The sequence below is a fragment of the Pongo pygmaeus genome, chromosome 12 (genome assembly GCF_028885625.2).
Source record: "Pongo pygmaeus isolate AG05252 chromosome 12, NHGRI_mPonPyg2-v2.0_pri, whole genome shotgun sequence".
NCBI lineage: Eukaryota > Metazoa > Chordata > Mammalia > Primates > Hominidae > Pongo > Pongo pygmaeus.
In genome coordinates this window covers 132,605,441-132,624,403 of record NC_072385.2, presented here as the reverse complement: position 1 = coordinate 132,624,403, position 18,963 = coordinate 132,605,441, and the positions used below count along the sequence as shown (strand labels likewise).

The 18,963-nt window shown below is 53.9% G+C and overlaps 1 protein-coding gene across 5 annotated transcripts in view; it reads left to right on the top strand.

The window, feature by feature from the left end:
- The window catches only part of TPO (thyroid peroxidase), a 126,944-nt gene extending 108,283 nt beyond the window's left edge, over positions 1-18,661 (top strand). For 4 of the 5 annotated variants that reach the window (XM_054475237.1, XM_054475235.1, XM_054475236.1 and 1 more), the window contains 2 exons: positions 15,630-15,759; positions 17,422-18,661. In XM_054475237.1, the coding sequence (XP_054331212.1) occupies positions 15,630-15,759; positions 17,422-17,484 (193 nt within the window). In that variant the 3' untranslated portion in view covers positions 17,485-18,661. Of the gene's footprint in view, positions 1-15,629; positions 15,952-17,421 lie in introns of those variants that run through there. The other variant, XM_054475238.1, reaches the window with a different exon arrangement.
- The last annotated feature ends 302 nt before the right edge of the window (positions 18,662-18,963 follow it).

Here is an 18,963-nt window from a genome sequence, read left to right as displayed (position 1 = left end):
GTAACAAAAACTGATATGACTATAATTTCCTATTCATAAACAATTTTGTATTTGCAAACATCCCTATAAACATCTATCACATTATCATTATGATAAATATTAGCGTCTGTAGCCCGCACTCACAAGAAAAATAGCAATTTTCTTTAAGATTGACAGCCATAGATTAAATGAATACCTTTCCAAGGAAACTTGGGAAAGAAATATTTGGCTATAGTTGATTTTAGACTCTGGAGTTCTAAAAATATGCTACCAAGCACCAATTTAGTTTGCAAAATGCCACTTAGCTGAAAGATATGAAAAAGTGGATGTTAATGTGCTAACACACGCTTGAGAACAGCGGCAGTTACAGAGTCAGAGACCGTAACAGGGAAGACCCTGGGGTTCCAGGGCAGAAACATCGTGGACCAAAACCACAGCACCTCCAGACCTATGATTAGGTGAGCTCAGAAGGTCAAGTCAGTCATTCAGGAAGTGTCTTCCCACCACCTACCCTGAGACCCCCATGCTGCTCCCAGCAAATGGGCTCAATGCAATCCCAGCCTCGCCTCCCTCTGTGTCTCATTCTTCAACTTTAAAAACATGATCTTATTTCCACCTTAGGGCATTATTGTGCGGTGAGGAGTAGGGAGGAGAACAGAGAGGGAAAGGGAGAAAGAGAGACAGAGACAGCGGAGAGAGACACAGGAGGGGAGAGAACCCAGCACAGTGTGGCACACAGCAGGTGCTCAGCAAACACGTTTCCTCTCCTAGTGAGACAAAGGTGTTTGCTTCTCTACTCTCCTCCTCATTTTCTACCCACCCTGCTGTCTGGGGTCTAACACTGTATGTTTTGGTCTGATTATTATTAATGTGACAAATTGTTAATATATTTTCACTGCAAATCTATGATTTGGAGTTAACTCCATCAAACCGACTCCATCAACTTTCTTGACACTGCATTTAAAATACCTCCAAGGTATTATACTTGTTTTATTGCATTGAAATTGTTTTCACCAAGTTGAATTCTTTCTGTGCAAACTTTTACACTAAAAATTCATTCCCCAAATCAGTTCTTTGGTCCATGTCAGTTTTGCCAGTTAGACCTTTCGCCATGGAGGCGTTTTCCTTTGTGGTATGATTTCTTCAGGTCCGGCTTTCTTAGCTCAGCATTTTAAACTTAAATTTCATGAAGATTTTGTCTGTTGATTCTTACTGTCCAGGGAAGATGCTAAATGTGCAGTTCCAGTCCTTCTCCATTCGCTCTTATTTTTATTATTTTTACCAACTCTACTTTTCCACCATCACTTAGTTCTGCGATTTCTGAAATACAATTTTTCAGGTTTTCCTTGTCACTGGTAAACAGTGCCCTATATCTTTTTGCTGATTTCAGCTGTATTTTGTATTGATATTCCTACCTACGGTATGCATTATAAATTCAAGAAAGTTTGAATCATTTGCATTAATTTCCAGCAAATCCATGGGAAAGCCGCGAGGTCCTTCCCTAGGATGCAGCCAGGTTTGTCCTCTGTCCAGGGCGTCTAACCCTTTGTTCCCTCCCGCACCTTCCCACACTGTGAGCTGACGGGTCCTCTTTCTCTAGGCACGGCTTAGGGGGTTCCTGCCATCTCTCTTCTCTTTATCATTAGATTCACAAGCATGCTGGATGGAAGCCAGCTGGGACTAGGCTGAGGCAGCCATGGGGCTGCGGGCCACGGGATCCCTGTAAGCCATGGGTGACCCGGTGCCCTCTTCCCCCAGGACCCTCCTCCCCAGGGACCCTCCTCCTCCAGGGCCCTCTTTCCCCAGAGGCCTTGGGGCCTTGGGGCAGAGACGGCCTGAGTCTCTTGAGATGGAGTCTGAAGCTTCTGGTCATCTGAACTGCATGTTGATGACAGGAATTGTCTTCAGGACGTCATTAGGGAAGTCCGAGGGAACTGGCCCTTTGCTGGGGGACAGACATAGAGTGGCCAGCCTGGGCTACACAGCACGGGGGATCCGAACCTGTTGTAGTGGAATCCCTCAGAGTCAGTCAGCGTCTGTGAGGCACTCGGGCCCCAGAGGACCTGGGGAAGGACCTGTGCTCCTTAGAGACCCACATCTGCCCTGGAAACGAGCAGAGGGAGCTGCTCCCAGGCTGGTCACATATGAGCCGCAGCAACGACAGCCTCCCACCTCGCAGTCCCCCGGTGGCTTCAGCTGAACGCATTTTCCAGTTTCCAGCCCAGAACCCAAGCCTGGCTGCCAGGCTCATCTGCTTTCTCTGGGCAGCTCCCAGCCCCTCCCTCTGCGGCCCCACTTTCTCCACCCACTTCTGAGCAAATATAGGTGGGAAATGTGCTTTCCACCCTCTCCTGACCCCAGGCTGTCTACCCCACACCGGCCCTGCCACCGTGCCCTCACAGTCTCTCTACCCCACACCGGCCCTGCCACCGTGCCCTCACAGTCTCTCTACCCCACACCGGCCCTGCCACCGTGCCCTCACAGTCTCTCTACCCCACACCGGCCCTGCCACCATGCCCTCACAGTCTCTCTACCCCACACCAGCCTGCCACCATGCCCTCACAGTCTCTCTACCCCACACCAGCCTGCCACCGTGCCCTCTGCTGACCCCAGGCTGTCTACCCCACACCAGCCCTGCAACCGTGCCCTCACAGTCTCTCTACCCCACACCGGCCCTGCCACCGTGCCCTCACAGTCTCTCTACCCCACACCAGCCTGCCACCGTGCCCTCACAGTCTCTCTACCCCACACCGGCCCTGCCACCGTGCCCTCTCCTGACCCCAGGCTGTCTAGCCACCGTGCCCTCACAGTCTCTCTACCCCACACCCGCCCTGCCACCGTGCCCTCACAGTCTCTCTACCCCACACCAGCCTGCCACCGTGCCCTCTCCTGACCCCAGGCTGTCTACCCCACACCGGCCCTGCCACCGTGCCCTCACAGTCTCTCTACCCCACACCAGCCTGCCACCGTGCCCTCACAGTCTCTCTACCCCACACCGGCCCTGCCACCGTGCCCTCTCCTGACCCCAGGCTGTCTAGCCACCGTGCCCTCACAGTCTCTCTACCCCACACCGGCCTGCCACCGTGCCCTCACAGTCTCTCTACCCCACACCGGCCTGCCACCGTGCCCTCACAGTCTCTCTACCCCACACCGGCCTGCCACCGTGCCCTCACAGTCTCTCTACCCCACACCGGCCTGCCACCGTGCCCTCACAGTCTCTCTACCCCACACCGGCCTGCCACCGTGCCCTCACAGTCTCTCTACCCCACACCAGCCTGCCACCGTGCCCTTACAGTCTCTCTACCCCACACCAGCCTGCCACCGTGCTCTCACAGTCTCTCTACCCCACACCAGCCTGCCACCGTGCCCTCACAGTCTCTCTACCCCACACCAGCCTGCCACCGTGCCCTCACAGTCTCTCTGATCTGTCTCCCTCTCCTGATCCCAGACCATCTACCCCACACTGGCCCTGCCACCGTGCCCTCGCAGTCTCTCTGATCTGTCCCTGGAGATGCCCAGCCATTCCCACTTCTTGCCTTTTATTCAAGCCTCAATCTTTCCGTAGAATGCTCCCTCCTTATCATCTTAACCCAGCCTAGAATGTTCAAGTCTGACACATCGCTAAGGCTCCACCCAAACACCACCCACTGTGTGCAGCCTCCCCAAATCCCTCTCACTGTCTGCAACCTCCCCAAACCCCCACTGTGTGCAAGCTCCTAAATCCCCCCACTATGTGCAACCCCCCAAATCTCCCTCACTGTGAACAAACCCCCAAATCCCCCCACTTTGTGCAACCTCCTCAAATCCCCCTACTGTGTGCAACCTCCCCAAATCTGCCCACTGTGTGCAACCCCCCAAATCTCCCCCACTGTGAGCAAAGCCCCAAATCCCCCCACTGTGTGCAACCTCCTCAAATCCCCCCACTGTGTGCTACCTCCCCAAATCCCCCCACTGTGTGCAACCCCCCTGAATCTCCCCCACTGTGAGCAAAACAACAAATCCCCACACTGTGTGCAACCTCCTCAAATCCCCCCACTCTGTGCAAACTCCCCACATCCCCCCACTGTGTGCAACCTCCTCAAATCCCCCCACTGTGAGCAATCCCCCCAAATCCCCCCACTGTGTGCAACCATCCTCAAATACCCCCAAATTTGTGCACTCTCCTCAAATCCCCCCACAGTGTGCAACCTCCCCAAATCCCTGCCACTGTATGCAACCTCCTCAAATCCCCCGTACTCTGTGCACCCTCCTCAAATCCCCACACTGTGTGCAAACTCCTCAAATCCCCCAACTGTTTGCAACCTCCCAAAATCCCCCCAACTGTGTTCAAACTCCTAAAATCCCCTCACTGTGTGCAACCTCCTCAAATCCGCCCACTTTGAGCAACCTCCTCAAATCTCCCCACTGTGTGCAACCTCCTCAAATCCCCTGACTGTGAGCAACCTGCCCAAATCCCCCCACTATGTGCAAACTCCCCACATCCCCCCCACTCTGTGCAACCTCCTCAAATCCCCCACACTGTGAGCAACCTCCTCAAATCCCCCCACTGTGAGCAACGTCTCCCAAATCCCCCACTGTGTGCAACCTCCCCAAATCCCCCCACTGTGAGCAACCTCTCCAAATCCCCCCACTGTGAGCAAATTCCTCAAATCCCCCCACTGTGTGCAACCTCCTCAAATCCCCCACACTGTGAGCAACCTCCTCAAATCCCCCCACTGTGAGCAACGTCTCCCAAATCCCCCACTGTGTGCCACCTACCCAAATCCCCCACACTGTGAGCAACCTCCTCAAATCCCCCCACTGTGAGCAACGTCTCCCAAATCCCCCACTGTGTGCCACCTCCCCAAATCCCCCCACTGTGAGCAACCTCTCCAAATCCCCCCACTGTGAGCAAATTCCTCAAATCCCCCCACTGTGTGCAACCTCCTCAAATCCCCCCCACTGTGTGCAACCTCCTCAAATCCCCCCCACTGTGTGCAACCTCCTCAAATCCCCCCCACTGTGTGCAACCTCCCGAAATCCCCCCGCTGTGTGCAACCTTCCCAAATCCCCCCACTGTGTGCAACCTCCCCAAATCCCCCCCGTGTGCAACCTCCCCAAATCCGCCCCTGTCTGCAACCTCCCCAAATCCGCCCCTGTCTGCAACCTCCTCAAATCCCCCCACTGTGCGCAACTTCCTCAAATCCCCCCCACTGTGAGCAAACTCCTCAAATCCCCCCACTCTGTGCAACCTCCCCAAATCCCGCCCACTCTGTGGAACCTCCACATATCCCCCCAATCTCTGCAACCTCCCCAAATATCTCCCACTGTGTGCAATCTCCCCAAATCCCCCCCACTGTGTGCAACCTCCCCAAATCCCCCCCACTGTGTGCAACCTCTCCAAATCCCCCCTGTGCAGCCTCCCTATATCCCCCCCACTGTGTGCAACCTCCCCCATCCCTCCCACTGTGTGCAACCCCCGCAAATCCCCCCCACTGTGCGCAAACCCCCATATCTCCCTCACTGTGTGCAACTCCCCCAAAACTCACACATTCTGTGTAACCTCGTTAAATCCCCCCAGCTGTGTGCAACCTCCTCAAATCCCCCCACTGTGAACAACCTCCCCACATCCCCCCACTGTGAGCAACCTCCTCAAAATTCCCCACTATGTGCAACCTCCCCAAATCCCCCCCACTGTGTGCAACCTCCCCAAATCCCGCCCACTGTGTGCAACGTCCCCAAATCCCCCCTACTGTGTGCAACATCCCCAAATCTCCCAACTGTGTGCAAACTCCCCAAATCCCCCCTCTTTGCAACCTCCCCAAGTACCCCCACTGTGTGCTACCTCCCCAAATCCCCCCACTCTGTGAAACCTCCTGCTATCCCTCCCAATGTGTGCCACCCCCCCAAATCCCCCCACTGTGTGCAACCTCCTCAAATCCTCCCACTGTGTGCAACCTCCCCAAATCCCCCCACTGTGTGCAACCTCCCCAAATCCCCCCCACTGTCTGCAACCTCCTTAAATCCCCAGTACTGTGTGCAACCTCCTCAAATCCCCCCACTGTTTGCAACCTCCCGAAATCCCCCCAACTGTGTCCAAATTCCTCAAATCCACCCACTGTGTGCAACCTCCTCAAATCCGCCCACTGTGAGCAACCTCCCCAAATCCCCACACTGTGTGCAAACTCTCCACATCCCCCCAACTGTGTGCAACCTCCTCAAATCCACCCACTGTGAACAACCGCCCCAAATCCCCCCACTGTGAGCAACGTCCCCAAATCCCTCGCTGTGTGCAACCTCCTCAAATCCCCCCACTGTGTGCAACCTCCTCAAATCCCCCCACTGTGTGCAACCTCCCCAAATCCGGCCCTATGTCTGCAATGTCCCCAAATTCCCCCCACGGTGTGTAACATCCCCAAATCTCCCAACTGTGTGCAAACTCCCCAAATCCTCCCACTCTTTGCAACCTCGCCAAATACCCCCACTGTGTGCTACCTCCCCAAATCCTCCCACTCTGTGGAACCTCCTCAAATCCCCCCCACTCTGTGAATCCTCCTGCTATCCCCCACAATGTGTGCAACCCCCCAAATCCCCCCACTGTGCGCAACCTCCTCAAATCCCCTCACTGTGTGCAACCTCCCCAAATCCCGCCCACTGTCTGCAACCTCCTTAAATCCCTCGTACTGTGTGCAGCCTCCTCAAATTCCCCGACTGTGGGCAACCGCCCCAAATCCCCCCACTGTGTGCAACCTCCCCAAATCCCCCCACTGTTTGCAACCTCCCGAAATCCCAACTGTGTTCAAATTCCTCAAATCCACCCACTGTGTGCAACCTCCTCAAATCCGCCCACTGTGAGCGACCTCCCCAAATCCCCACACTGTGTGCAAACTCCCCACGTCCCCCCACTGTGTGCAACCTCCTCAAATCCCCCCACTGTGAACAACCTCCCCAAATCCCCCCACTGTGAGCAACGTCCCCAAATCCCCCACTGTGTGCAACCTCCTCAAATCCCCCCACTGTGTTCAACCTCCTCAAATACCCCACACTGTGTGCAACCTCCTTAAATCCCCCCCAACTCTGTGCAACCTCCCCAAATCCCCCCACTATGTGCAACCTCCCCAAATCCCCCCACTGTGAGCAAACTCCCCAAATGCCCCCACTGTGAGCAACCTCCTCAAATCCCCCCGTGTGCAACCTCCCCAAATCGCCCCCTCTGTCTTCAACCTCCTCAAATCCCCTCCCACTGTCAGCAACCTACTCAAATGCCCGCACTGTGAGCAACCTCCTCAAATACTCCCACTGTGTGCAACCTCCACAAATCCCCCACACTGTGTGCAAGTTCTCTAAATCTCCCCAACAGTGTGCAACCTCCACAAATCCCCCCACTGTGTGCAAGTTCTCTAAATCTCCCCAACTGTGTGCAACCTCCCAAAATCAACCCCACTCTGTGCAACCTCCCAAAATCCCAACTGTGTGCAACCTCAAATCTACCCCACTCTGTGCAACCTCCCCAAATCCCCCCTACTCTGTGCAGCCTCCCCAAATCCCCCCTACTCTGCGCAACCTCCCGAAATCCCCCCTACTCTGCGCAACCTCCCGAAATCCCCCCACACCATGTGCAACCTCCTCAAATCCCCCCCCATGTGCAACCTCCCCAAATCCCGCCACTGTGTGCAACCTCCACAAATCCCCCCCACTCTGTGCAACCTGCCCAAATCCCCCCCACTCTGTGCAACCTCCCTAAATCCCAACTCTGTGCAACTTCCCCAAACCCCCCTACGCTGTGCAACCTCCCCAAATCCCCCAAACTGTGTGTAACCTCCTCAAATTCCCCAACAGTGTCCAACCTCCCCAAATCCCCCCCTCACTGTGTGCAACCCCCTATATTCCCCTCACTGTGTGCAACCCCCCCAAATCTCCCCGACTGTGTGCAACCTCCCCAAATCCCCCGAACTGTGTGTAACCTCCTCAAATTCCCCAACAGTATCCAACCTCCCTAAATGCCCCCCACTGTGTGCAACCCCCTATATTCCCCTCACTGTGTGCAACCCCCCCAAATCTCCCCGACTGTGTGCAACCTCCCGAAATCCCCCCCACTGTGTGTAACCTCCTCAAATTCCCCAACAGTATCCAACCTCCCTAAATGCCCCCCACTGTGTGCAACCCCTTATATTCCCCTCACTGTGTGCAACCCCCCCAAATCTCCCCGACTGTGTGCAACCTCCTCAAATCCCCGCTACTGTGTGCAACCTCCTCAAATCCCCGCTACTGTGTGCAACCTCCTCAAATCCCCGCTACTGTGTGCAACCTCCTCAAATTCCCCCATTGTAAGCAACCTCCTGAAATCCCCCCAATATGTGCAACCTCCTCAAATTCCCCCCACTGTGAGCAAACTCCTCAAATCCCCCCCACTCTGTGAAACCTCCCCAAATCTCCCCCACTGTGTGCACCCGCGCCAAATCCCCCCCACTGTGTGCAACCTCCCAACATCCCCTCCATTCTGCAACCTCCCCAAATCCCCCCGACTCTGTGCAACCTCCCTCTATTCCCTTCACTGTTTGCAACCCCTCCAAATCCCCCCACTGTGTGCAGCCTTCTCAAATCCCCACACTGTGCAGGCTCCCCAAATCCCCACCACTCTGTACAACCTCCCCAAATCCCCCCCAATGTGTGCCACCTCCTCAAATCCCGCCCATTGTGTGCAACCTCCCCAAATCCCCCCCACTCTGTGCAACATCCCCAAATCCCCCCCACTCTGTGCAACCTCCTCAAATCCCCCCCACTCTATGCAACCTCCCCCATCCCTACCACTGTGTGCCACCCCCCAAATCCCCCCACTGTGTGCAACCTCCTCAAATCCCCCTACTGTGTGCAACCTCCCCAAATCCCCCACACTGCGTGCAACCTCCTGAAGTCCCCCTGTGTGTAACCCCCTAAATCCCCCCACTGTGTGCAACCTCCTCAAATCGCCTCACTGTGTGCAACCTCCCCAAATCCCCAACGTGTGCAACCTCTTCAAATCCCCCTACTGTGTGCAACCTCTTCTAATCCTCCCCACTGTGTGCAACCTCCTCTAATCTCCCAGACTGTGTGCACCCTCCCCAAATCCCCCCACTGTGTGCAACATCCTCAAATCCCCCCACTGTGTGTAACCTCCTCAAATCCCCCCACTGTGAGCAACCCAAATCCCGCCCACTCTGTGCAACCTCCGCAAATCACCCCCAATCTGTGCAACCTCCCCAAATCCCCCCCACTATTTGCAACCTCCCCTGATCACCCCCACTGTGTTCAAACTCCCCAAATCCCCCCTACTCTGTGCAACCTCCCCAAATCGCCCCCACACTGTGCAACCTCCCCCATCCCCCAATGTGTGCAACATCCCCTAATCACCCAACTGTATGCAACCTCCCAAAATCCCCCCTACTCTGTGCAATCTTCCCAAATCCTCCCCACTCTGTGCAACCTCCCCCTATCCCCCCACTGTGTGCAACCCCACCAAATCCCCCCACTGTGTGCAACCCCACCAAATCCCCCCACTGTGTGCAACCCCACCAAATCCCCCCACTGTGTGCAACCCCACCAAATCCCCCCACTGTGTGCAACCCCACCAAATCCCCCCACTGTGTGCAACCCCACCAAATCCCCCCACTGTGTGCAACCCCACCAAATCCCCCCACTGTGTGCAACCTCCCCCTATCCCCCCACTGTGTGCAACCCCACCAAATCCCCCCACTGTGTGCAACCCCACCAAATCCCCCCACTGTGTGCAACCCCACCAAATCCCCCCACTGTGTGCAACCCCACCAAATCCCCCCACTGTGTGCAACCCCACCAAATCCCCCCACTGTGTGCAACCTCCCCCTATCCCCCCACTGTGTGCAACCCCACCAAATCCCCCCACTGTGTGCAACCCCACCAAATCCCCCCACTGTGTGCAACCTCCCCAAATCCCCCCACTGTGTGCAACCCCACCAAATCCCCCCACTGTGTGCAACCCCACCAAATCCCCCCACTGTGTGCAACGCCACCAAATCCCCCCACTGTGTGCAACCCCACCAAATCCCCCCACTGTGTGCAACCCCACCAAATCCCCCCACTGTGTGCAACCCCAAATCCCCCCACTGTGTGCAACCCCACCAAATCCCCCCACTGTGTGCAACCTCCCCAAATCCCCACACTGTGTGCAACCTCCCCCTATCCCCCCACTGTGTGCAACCCCACCAAATCCCCCCACTGTGTGCAACCCCACCAAATCCCCACACTGTGTGCAACCTCCTCAAATCCCCCTATTGTGAGCAACCTCCCCAAATCCCCCCACTCTGTGCAACCTCCCCCATCCCCCCACTGTGTGCAACCCCACCAAATCCCCACACTGTGTGCAACCTCCTCAAATCCTCCCACTGTGTGCAACCTCCCCAAATCCCCACCTCTTTGTGCAACCTCCTCAAATCCCCCTACTGTGAGCAACCTCCCCAAATCTCCCCCACTGCTTGTAGCCTCCTCAAATCCCCCCCACTGTGTGAAACCTCCCCAAATTCCCCCCTACTGTATGAAACCTCCCCCAATTCCCCCCACTGTATGAAACCTCCCCAAATTCCCCCCTACTGTGTGCAACCTCCCCAAATCTCCCCCACTGTGTGCAACCTCAAATCCCCCCACTATGTGCAACCTCCCCAAATGCCCTCCACTGTGTGCAACCTCCCCAAACCCCCTACTGTGAGCAACCTCCCCAAATCTCCCCCACTGTGAGCAACCTCCCCAAATCCCCCCACTCTATGCAGCCTCCCCAAATCCCCCCACTCTGTGCAGCCTCACCAAATCCCCCCCACTCTGTGCAACCTCCTCAAATCCCCCCTACTGCGTGCGACCTTCCCAAATCCCCCTACTGTGTGCGACCTCCTCAAATCCCCCCAACTGTGAGCAACATCCCCAAATTCCCCCCACTGTGTGCAACCTTCCCAAATCCCCACGCTCTGTGCAACCTCCCCAAATCCCCCCAACTGTGGGCAACCTCCTCAAATCCCCCCAACTCTGTGCAACCTCCCCAAATCCCCCCACTCTGTGCAACCTCCTCAAATCCCCCCCACTCTGTGCAACCTCCCGAAAAACCCCCCACTCTGTGCAACTTCCCCAAATCCACCCCACTGTATGCAACCTCCCCAAATCCCTGCCACTGTGTGCAACCTCCCTAAATCCCTGCCACTGTGTGGAACCTCCCCAAATCCCCGCCATTCTGTGCAACCTCCTCAAATCGGCCCACATTGTGCAACCTCCCCAAAAAACCCCCACTGTGTGCAAACCGCCAAATTCCGTTCAAAGTGTGCAACCCCCCCAAATCTCCCACACTGTGTGCAAACTCCTCAAATCCCGCCAACTGTGTGCAACCTCCTCAAATCCCCCCACTGTGAGCAACCTCTTCAAACCCCCAACTGCGCAACCTCTTCAAATCTCCCCCACTGTGAGCAACCTCCTCAAATCCCCCCATGGCGTGCAACCTCCTCAAATCCCCCACACTGTGTGCAACCTCCCCAAATCTCCCCCACTGTGTGCAACCTCCCCAAATCCCCCCCACTGTGTGCAACATCCCAAAATCCCCGCTACTCTGTGCAACCTCCTCAAATCCTCCGCACTCTGTGCAACTTCCCCCATCCCCCACTGTGTGCAACCTCCTCTAATCACCCCACTGTATGCATCCTCCCCAAATTCCCCCCCACTGTGCGCAACCTCCACAAATCTCCCCTACTGTGTGCAACCTTCCCATATCCCCCCACTGTGTGCAACCTCCCCAAATCTCCCCCACTGTGTTCAACCTCCTCAAATCCCCCCCATAGTGTTCAACCTCCTAAAATCCCCCCACTTTGTGCAATATCCTTAACTCCCCCCCACTGTGTGCAACCTCAATTCCCCCCACTATGTGCAACTTCCCCAAATCCCCCCACTATGTGCAACCTCCTCAAATCCCCCCACTGTTTGCAACCCCCCAAATCCCCTGCAAATGTGAGAAACCTCCCCAAGTCCCCTCACTGTGTGCAACCTCCTCAAATCCCCACAGTGCCACCCCCCCAAATCCCCCTACTGTATGCAACCTCCTCAAATCCCAACTGTGATAAACCTCCTCAAATCTCTCCCACTGTGTGCAACCCCCTCAAAATCCCATTGTGTGCAACCTCCTCAAATCCCCCCAAATGTGTGCAACCTTCCCAAATCCCCCCACTGTGTGCAATCTCCACAAATCCCCCCACAGTGTGCAACATTCCCAAATCTCCCCCACTGTGTGCAACCTCCTCAAATGCCCCCAGTGTTCAACCTCCCCAAATCCACACCGTGTACAAACCCCAAAATCCCCCTCACTCTGTGCAACCCCCTCAAATCTCCCACACTGTGTGCATCCTCCTCAAATCCTCCCCACTGTGAGCAACCTACTCAAATCCCCCCACGGTGTGCAACCTCCCCAAATCCCCCCACTGTGTGCAACCTCCCCCTACCCCTACCACTGTGTGCAACCCCCCCAAGTCCCCCCACTGTGTGCAACCTCCTCCAATCCCCCCACTGTGTACAACCTCCCCATATCCCCCCCACTTTGTGCAACCTCCTCAAATCCCCCACAATGTTTGCTACCTCCTCAAATCCCCCTACTGTGTGCAACCTCCTCTAATCCCCCCCACTGTGTGCACCCTCCTCAAATCCCCCCACTGTGTGTAAGCTCCTCAAATACCCCCACTGTTTGCAAGCTCCTCAAATACCTCCACTGTTTGCAAACAGAAATACCCCCACTGTGAGCAACCTCCCCAAATCTCCCCACTGTGAGCAACCTCCCCAAATAACCCCCACTCTGTGCAACCTCTCCAAATCCCCCCCACTCTGTGCAACCTCCCCAAATCCCCACCACTGTGTGCATCCCCCCAAATCCCCTCACTGTGTGCAACCTCCCCAAATCCCCCACAATGTGTGCTACCCCCTCAAATCCCCATACTGTATGCAACCTCCTCTAATCCCCCCCACTGTGAGCAACCTCTTCAAATCCCCCCACTGTGAGCAACCTCTCCAAATTCCCCCACTGTGAGCAACCTCCCCAGATCCCCCCACTGTGTGCAACCTCCCCAAATCCCCCCACTGTGTGCAACCTCCCCAAATCCCCCCACTGTGTGCCACCTCCCCAAATCCCCCCCATTGTGTGCCACCTCCTTAAATCCCCCCCACTGTGTGCAACCTCCTCAAATCGCCCGCACTGTGTGCACCCTCCCCAAATCCCCCCCTGCAGGGAGTGGCTTCTTCTCCCTGTGAATCTTTCCTCATTTCTTTGTCCAGAAGCATCTCGCAATTAGTAAGAGTGCAGTTAATATTTCTCATCTTAGGGAGGTGCTCCGACCTGATACAAAGGAAAGAGGGTTGAATTCAGAGGCACGGGCACACCCTGTCCCTGTTTCTAAAGTGTTCATGAAGAAGCTTGAATTCAAATGGCGAAATAGCCACATATGCAATTGTACAGAAAAGTCAGGATTATTTGACAAGGATTGTTTTTGATGCTTTTACACAATTCAGAACCTCAATGAATATAGAAAATAATTTAAAAAGACATAAGATCTCTCTAGATTGAAATAAGCATGATGCTTATAATACAATAGTGAACAGTGAATGCAAATTATTTTAATTTAAATTTCTATTATGCAGCAAATTCATAAAATGAGGAAAGTCGTTTTTCAACATTTTCAAGACATACTCTGTTAAGACATGGTTTGTTCAGGTGGCTTTTACTTGGGATATTGAGAGGTAAGGCAGAGTGGTGACGGTTCAGGCCAAGGAGGGCGAGGGCTGCCATAACAAAGAACCACACGTTTGGTGGTTTAAAGCAACAGACGTTGATTCTTTCACAGTTCTGGAGGCCAGAAGACCAAGTCACAGTGTTGGCAGGGCTTTGCTCCCCGCAAAGGTTGGAAGGACGAATGCTGCCTTGCATACCCAGCCTTTGGTGCACTGCTGGTGTTCACTGGCATTGCTTGGCCTACAGACTCATCACGCCAACCTCTCCCTCTGTCTTTACCCAGCCTTCTCCGCTGCGTGTCTGTGTTCAAATGCCCCTCTTCTTATAAGGGCACCAGTCCTGCTGGATTCCAGGTTCCACCCTACCCCAGGATAGACTCACCCTAACTAATTACATCTGAAAAAACCTTACTTCCAGACAAGGTAACATTCCCAAGTTCTGGGTGGATGTGACTTTGAAATGATTATCAAGTAGATCCAGTTCCGTTTACAGTAATTAGCAGAGAGTGAATGAGAAATTAATGTGCTTTCACATGGCAAGAACACCTGACCTTCACTGAATTTTAATAGAAGCTGGCATTGGTGCTAACTCCTTACAGACTTTATGTCAGTGGATTCTCACTGAAGGAAGTTGCTATTTTATCCCACTTTACGAATGAGAAAACTGAGATGTGGAGAGGTCACCAAGTCAAACTCAAGCAACACCCCAGCCCCCCTCGGTGATCAGGCTGAAGCGATGACTAAATGCCATTTGCTCCTAATGACACCATCACAAGCACTGAACCACCAAGGACCGTTGGGCCTGTACAGAGGAGAGGCAGACTCAGGCCCTCCCCACGGACAGGAGGGCTGTCTTCCATGTACACCTAGGTCGGAGTCCGCAAGGGTGGCGCGGTGACTGTGCACTGGACTTTGGTTTGCGATGCCTTTGCTGGCGGTGCTGGAATGTCTGTGCGGACTGCGCTATGGTGCGGGGACTGCGCTCCCCGGGAGGACCTCGGGAGTTGTTTGTAGACATTATAGTATTGTCTGCCGTTGCCGTGTTGACACAGGGTCACGGGAAGCCACCTCCAGGGCCTGCGGTCCTCTTCAGGCGGTGGGGGGAGTGCTCAGGACCCGCGATGATGGTGCCGTGCAGAGGTCAGAGATGAATGACCACCAAGGGAAGGAGTCCAGCAGCTCAGTATTTGGGGAATGGGGGTGGGGGCAGGTAAAAACGTAGAATCAAGGCAAACAGCTGGAAAATATAGTAGCTGTTAAGTTCTGATGGAAAAGCTGTTTCGTACTTACAGGTAAATCCCACAGTATTTGTGATGAGTTTCCGGGTAACTTGCTCTTCCCTCCTCAAAAGGTCCCAGTCTCACCAGAGCTTCCCTTCCTGCACTGGCCCCAGCTCTCCACGCCTCCCGGAGACCAGGGGGCCTCTACCCTTGCTCCTCTGGGATGGCGCTTCCTCCCCCTCATCTCCAGGTCGGGGCTGGGGTCTTCAGGCTCAGGTTGAAGATGGTGTTGGGCCCTTTGCCTGCACAGGGATGATGCCCCGACCCAGGAAAAGCCTAATGTTGTCTGTCATTTGGATGCGTCTCTTGGCAGTGACTGGGGGGAAATCCTCACTGCAGCCCGTGTCCCTTGCATGATTGTTGTAAGAAAGCCACAGCTCAGCTGCGTGGAGACAGGGTCCTCTCGGCTGCAAATTCTAAAATCATTTTTCCTATGAAGAGAGCAGTGCTAATTTTTTCCAAAATATATCAGATTATGATCGACTTGACTGAGTGTGAAATGAAAGTGGGTTGGAGTGTTCCTGCCAAAGACAAGCACGGCCGCCTTGCTGTCGCTCATGCCGCACTCTCTCCCCTCCACAGTCACGGTGCCGGGCCCTCTCCCGATAACTGGACACGTGTCTCCCACAGGACACGTGCTGGCACTAAATCCACACTGCCCATCTCGGAGACAGGCGGAGGAACTCCCCAGCTGAGATGCGGGAAGCACCGGGACGCAGGAACCTCACCGCAGCAGGCCGCAGCTCAGGACTCGGAGCAGGTGAGCCACACCATGCCGCATGTTTCCAGCTGCCACCGCAGTGGTTGGACAGGATGTGGGTGTCGGAGCAGCTCTGCTGGGGCTCCCTGCATATTTTTGTTTACTCCATGGTTCCTAGTCCGTTCTGCACCTTCCTCCGGGAGGTTTTATTTACAAGCTAATGACAATGAGCCAGAATGTGAGCCTGCTTAGTGAGAGGAATGAAAATAAATGCCTTCCATTTGTACAAACCGGTTCCAAAACTAAGCGTTCCAAACCGGTTCCAAAACGCTGACTTTCAGGCGTTTGCTTCCACCTAATCTGAGGATCGGCTGGAAGCACAGGAGAGGAAGGAGAAGCTGAAGCAAAATGCTGACTTTTAAATTCATCAGTGTGGAAAAATGTGCATGTTTATGTTTTACCCCCTTACCTTGTATGCAGAACCCCAAGGGAAGCCATATCAAAAACTCACTTGTGTAAGTTTGACTTTTGAACTGAGAGAAGCAGAGAGCAGAACAGTGGCCTCCAGAGGGAAGCAGGGAGGTGCTGGTCACAGGCACAAAGTCTCAGGCAGGAGGAGGGCGCCTCAGATCCGCTGCACGGCATGAGGCGCACGCTTCGTCATAATGATCGCATATTTCAAAATTGCTAAAACAATAGGTTTTTTTTTGTTGTTGTTGTTGTTTTTTTTGAGATAGAGTCTTGCTCTGTCGCCCAGACTGGAGTGCAGTGGCACAAACATAGCTCACTGCAGCGTCGACCCTCCTGCCTCAGCCTCTCGAGTGGCTGGGTCTACAGGCGCTCACCACCATGCCTGGCTAATTTTTAAATTTTTTGCAGAGATGCAGTCTTGCTATGCTGCCCAGGCTGGTGTTGAGCCCTTAGGCCCAAGAGATCCTCCAGTCTGAAACTCCCAAAGTGCTGGGACCACAGCCAGCCACTAGAATAATAGATTTTAAATGTTCTCACTGCCAAAAAAAGATGTGAGGTGACGATATGTTAATTAACTTGATATAATCTCTCCACAGTATAAAGGTATCAAAACCATGTTTAAAACGTAAATATATGCAGTTAGTATCTGTCAACTAAAAATACAAATTTTAATTTAAACAAAGTCACTTGCATACAGGAGGGGGCATTGCCAACATGATCGGGCTCCCTTCCGAAATTCAGTGTGAGACTAGATCCTGTACTCGGAGACAAGCAGAGCCCGGGGTCATTCTGCTGAGAGCACATTCATCTTTGCACCTGGCTCCCATGCATGGAACCAAAAAGACCTGGCCTGGGAGTGAGGCTCTTTGTGAATTTAAATAGCTTTCCGGGCCCCTAATTAGCCTGACTGACACCAGGGGCAAGGCCAGGTGTTCTGTGCATCTGTGGTCGCAGGGACCTGTGTGCTCAGCACGGCTTCTTCCTGAAGGACCCTGCCTGCGGATCGCAGATCCCACTCTGTGAGTAGGAACCTTTGCCACGTGGCTCCTCTGTGGCCTCCTGCAAACAAGCATTCGTCCGGAAGCCAGAAACTTCCCTCCAGCGTGACAAGGAAGAAGGATGGCTCATCTTGCCAGCGGTCCTCTGTGAAAAGAACTCCTGTCCAGGCCCTTCTGTCTTGTATCAAGTGTGTGCTGTTACTGGAGCAGTCAGAATTCAGATGTTATTAATGTTTGTTCTGCATTTTTGCAGGAGAGTGCTGGGATACTCAAAGGCTGCCGAGAGCCCTCTGAGGGCAAAGTGGCAGGACACTGAATCCTGCAGAACAGCTTCGTGTTCCCAAAATCACCGTACGACTATTTTCCAAACACAGGCAAATCCAAAATCACCAGGACGACTGTTTTCCAAACACGGGCAAATCTAGTACTATGTTGTAATTACTCTCAGGCATGGATGAATAAATATTATAGCTGCATCTGTCTGGCCTTTTCTTGTAAACAAACATTGCCTGATTTGTTCCTTCTGGGGCTTTGCCATTAAAATGTATTTACAGATTACACATCTTTATTTTGCGAACCCTGGAAACACTACTCTTGCCATCCTCCTATCTCTACTTTCTGGTGTCTCCGATGCTGTGCTCATCTGCACTCTGCCCTGGCGGTCCCTCCAGCACTGGCGTTTCCACACCCCCTGCCCATCACCAGGTGTCCACAGGGCCTGCATCTGGCTTCCCTCTTCTCCTGGGAAGAGCACTCCTGGCTTCCTGCAGGGCCGGTGGGAGGAGGAAAGGGATTCTGAGGGAGAGGCTGGAGCCTTAAGGACCAACAAGGCAAAGTGACTTGTCTCATCCTCCAGAGATTTACCAACATATGAGCCTCAGACCCCAGGCTTCTGCCTCCAGCAGCTGCCCTGCCACATGCTGCTCTCACCCCTCCTTACACCCTCACTCACGGGGAACACAGCCCAGTGATCCCGGAGGAAACTCCCTCCCTGACTCAACAAGGCAGTCTGGGGGGCACCGTTAGCCACGTCGACCCTGTAAAGCTGCTGTCCTCATTTCACATGTGAAGCAGCTGAATTCCGAGCGCTGGGTCCCAGCCCAGGCAGCCCTCAGCCTCACCCAAGAAATAGGAGTCCTTCGGCATTGAAAGCAAACTCAGATGCATCTGAGCTGGAGTTCTACCTGCACTAAGAGAAGAGAGTAGTAACTAATTCATGGATAAAACAGACCATCGAGGCAGCACTTAATGATCTCACCACAAGTGACAACAGTGGCATAGGAGGGCTATGAACGTTTTGCTTCAGGATGTTTTATTTCGCTCTAGTGTTATGTAGAGAAAGCATGGTTTGCTTTTTATAACTTTTATGACCCAAAAATACCAGACTGTTGTTTTCCCTTGGTGCCAGGCCATCCTGTTCTATGTGTTCCCAAACTCTTAGTTTTGTTCATGTAAAACTCATGAATGATTTCATAATTAAAACAATATTAAAAATATCCTGGCAAATTTCACAGATTGCCCTTATCATACCGGTAAGCAGCCTGTTCTCACACTGCCATAAAGAACCACTGAGACTGGGTCATTTATAGAGAAAAGAGCTTTAACTGGCTCCGGGTTGCGCAGGTGGTACAGGACGCATGGTGCTGCCATCTGCTGGGCTTCTGGGGAGGCCTCTGGAAACACAGTCACGGTGGAAGGGGCCGGGCAGGCGGCCCATCACAGGGTGGGAGCCAGGAGCTGAGAGGGAGAGGGGCAGCCACACATGGAGACCACCGGATCACAGGGGACTCACTCA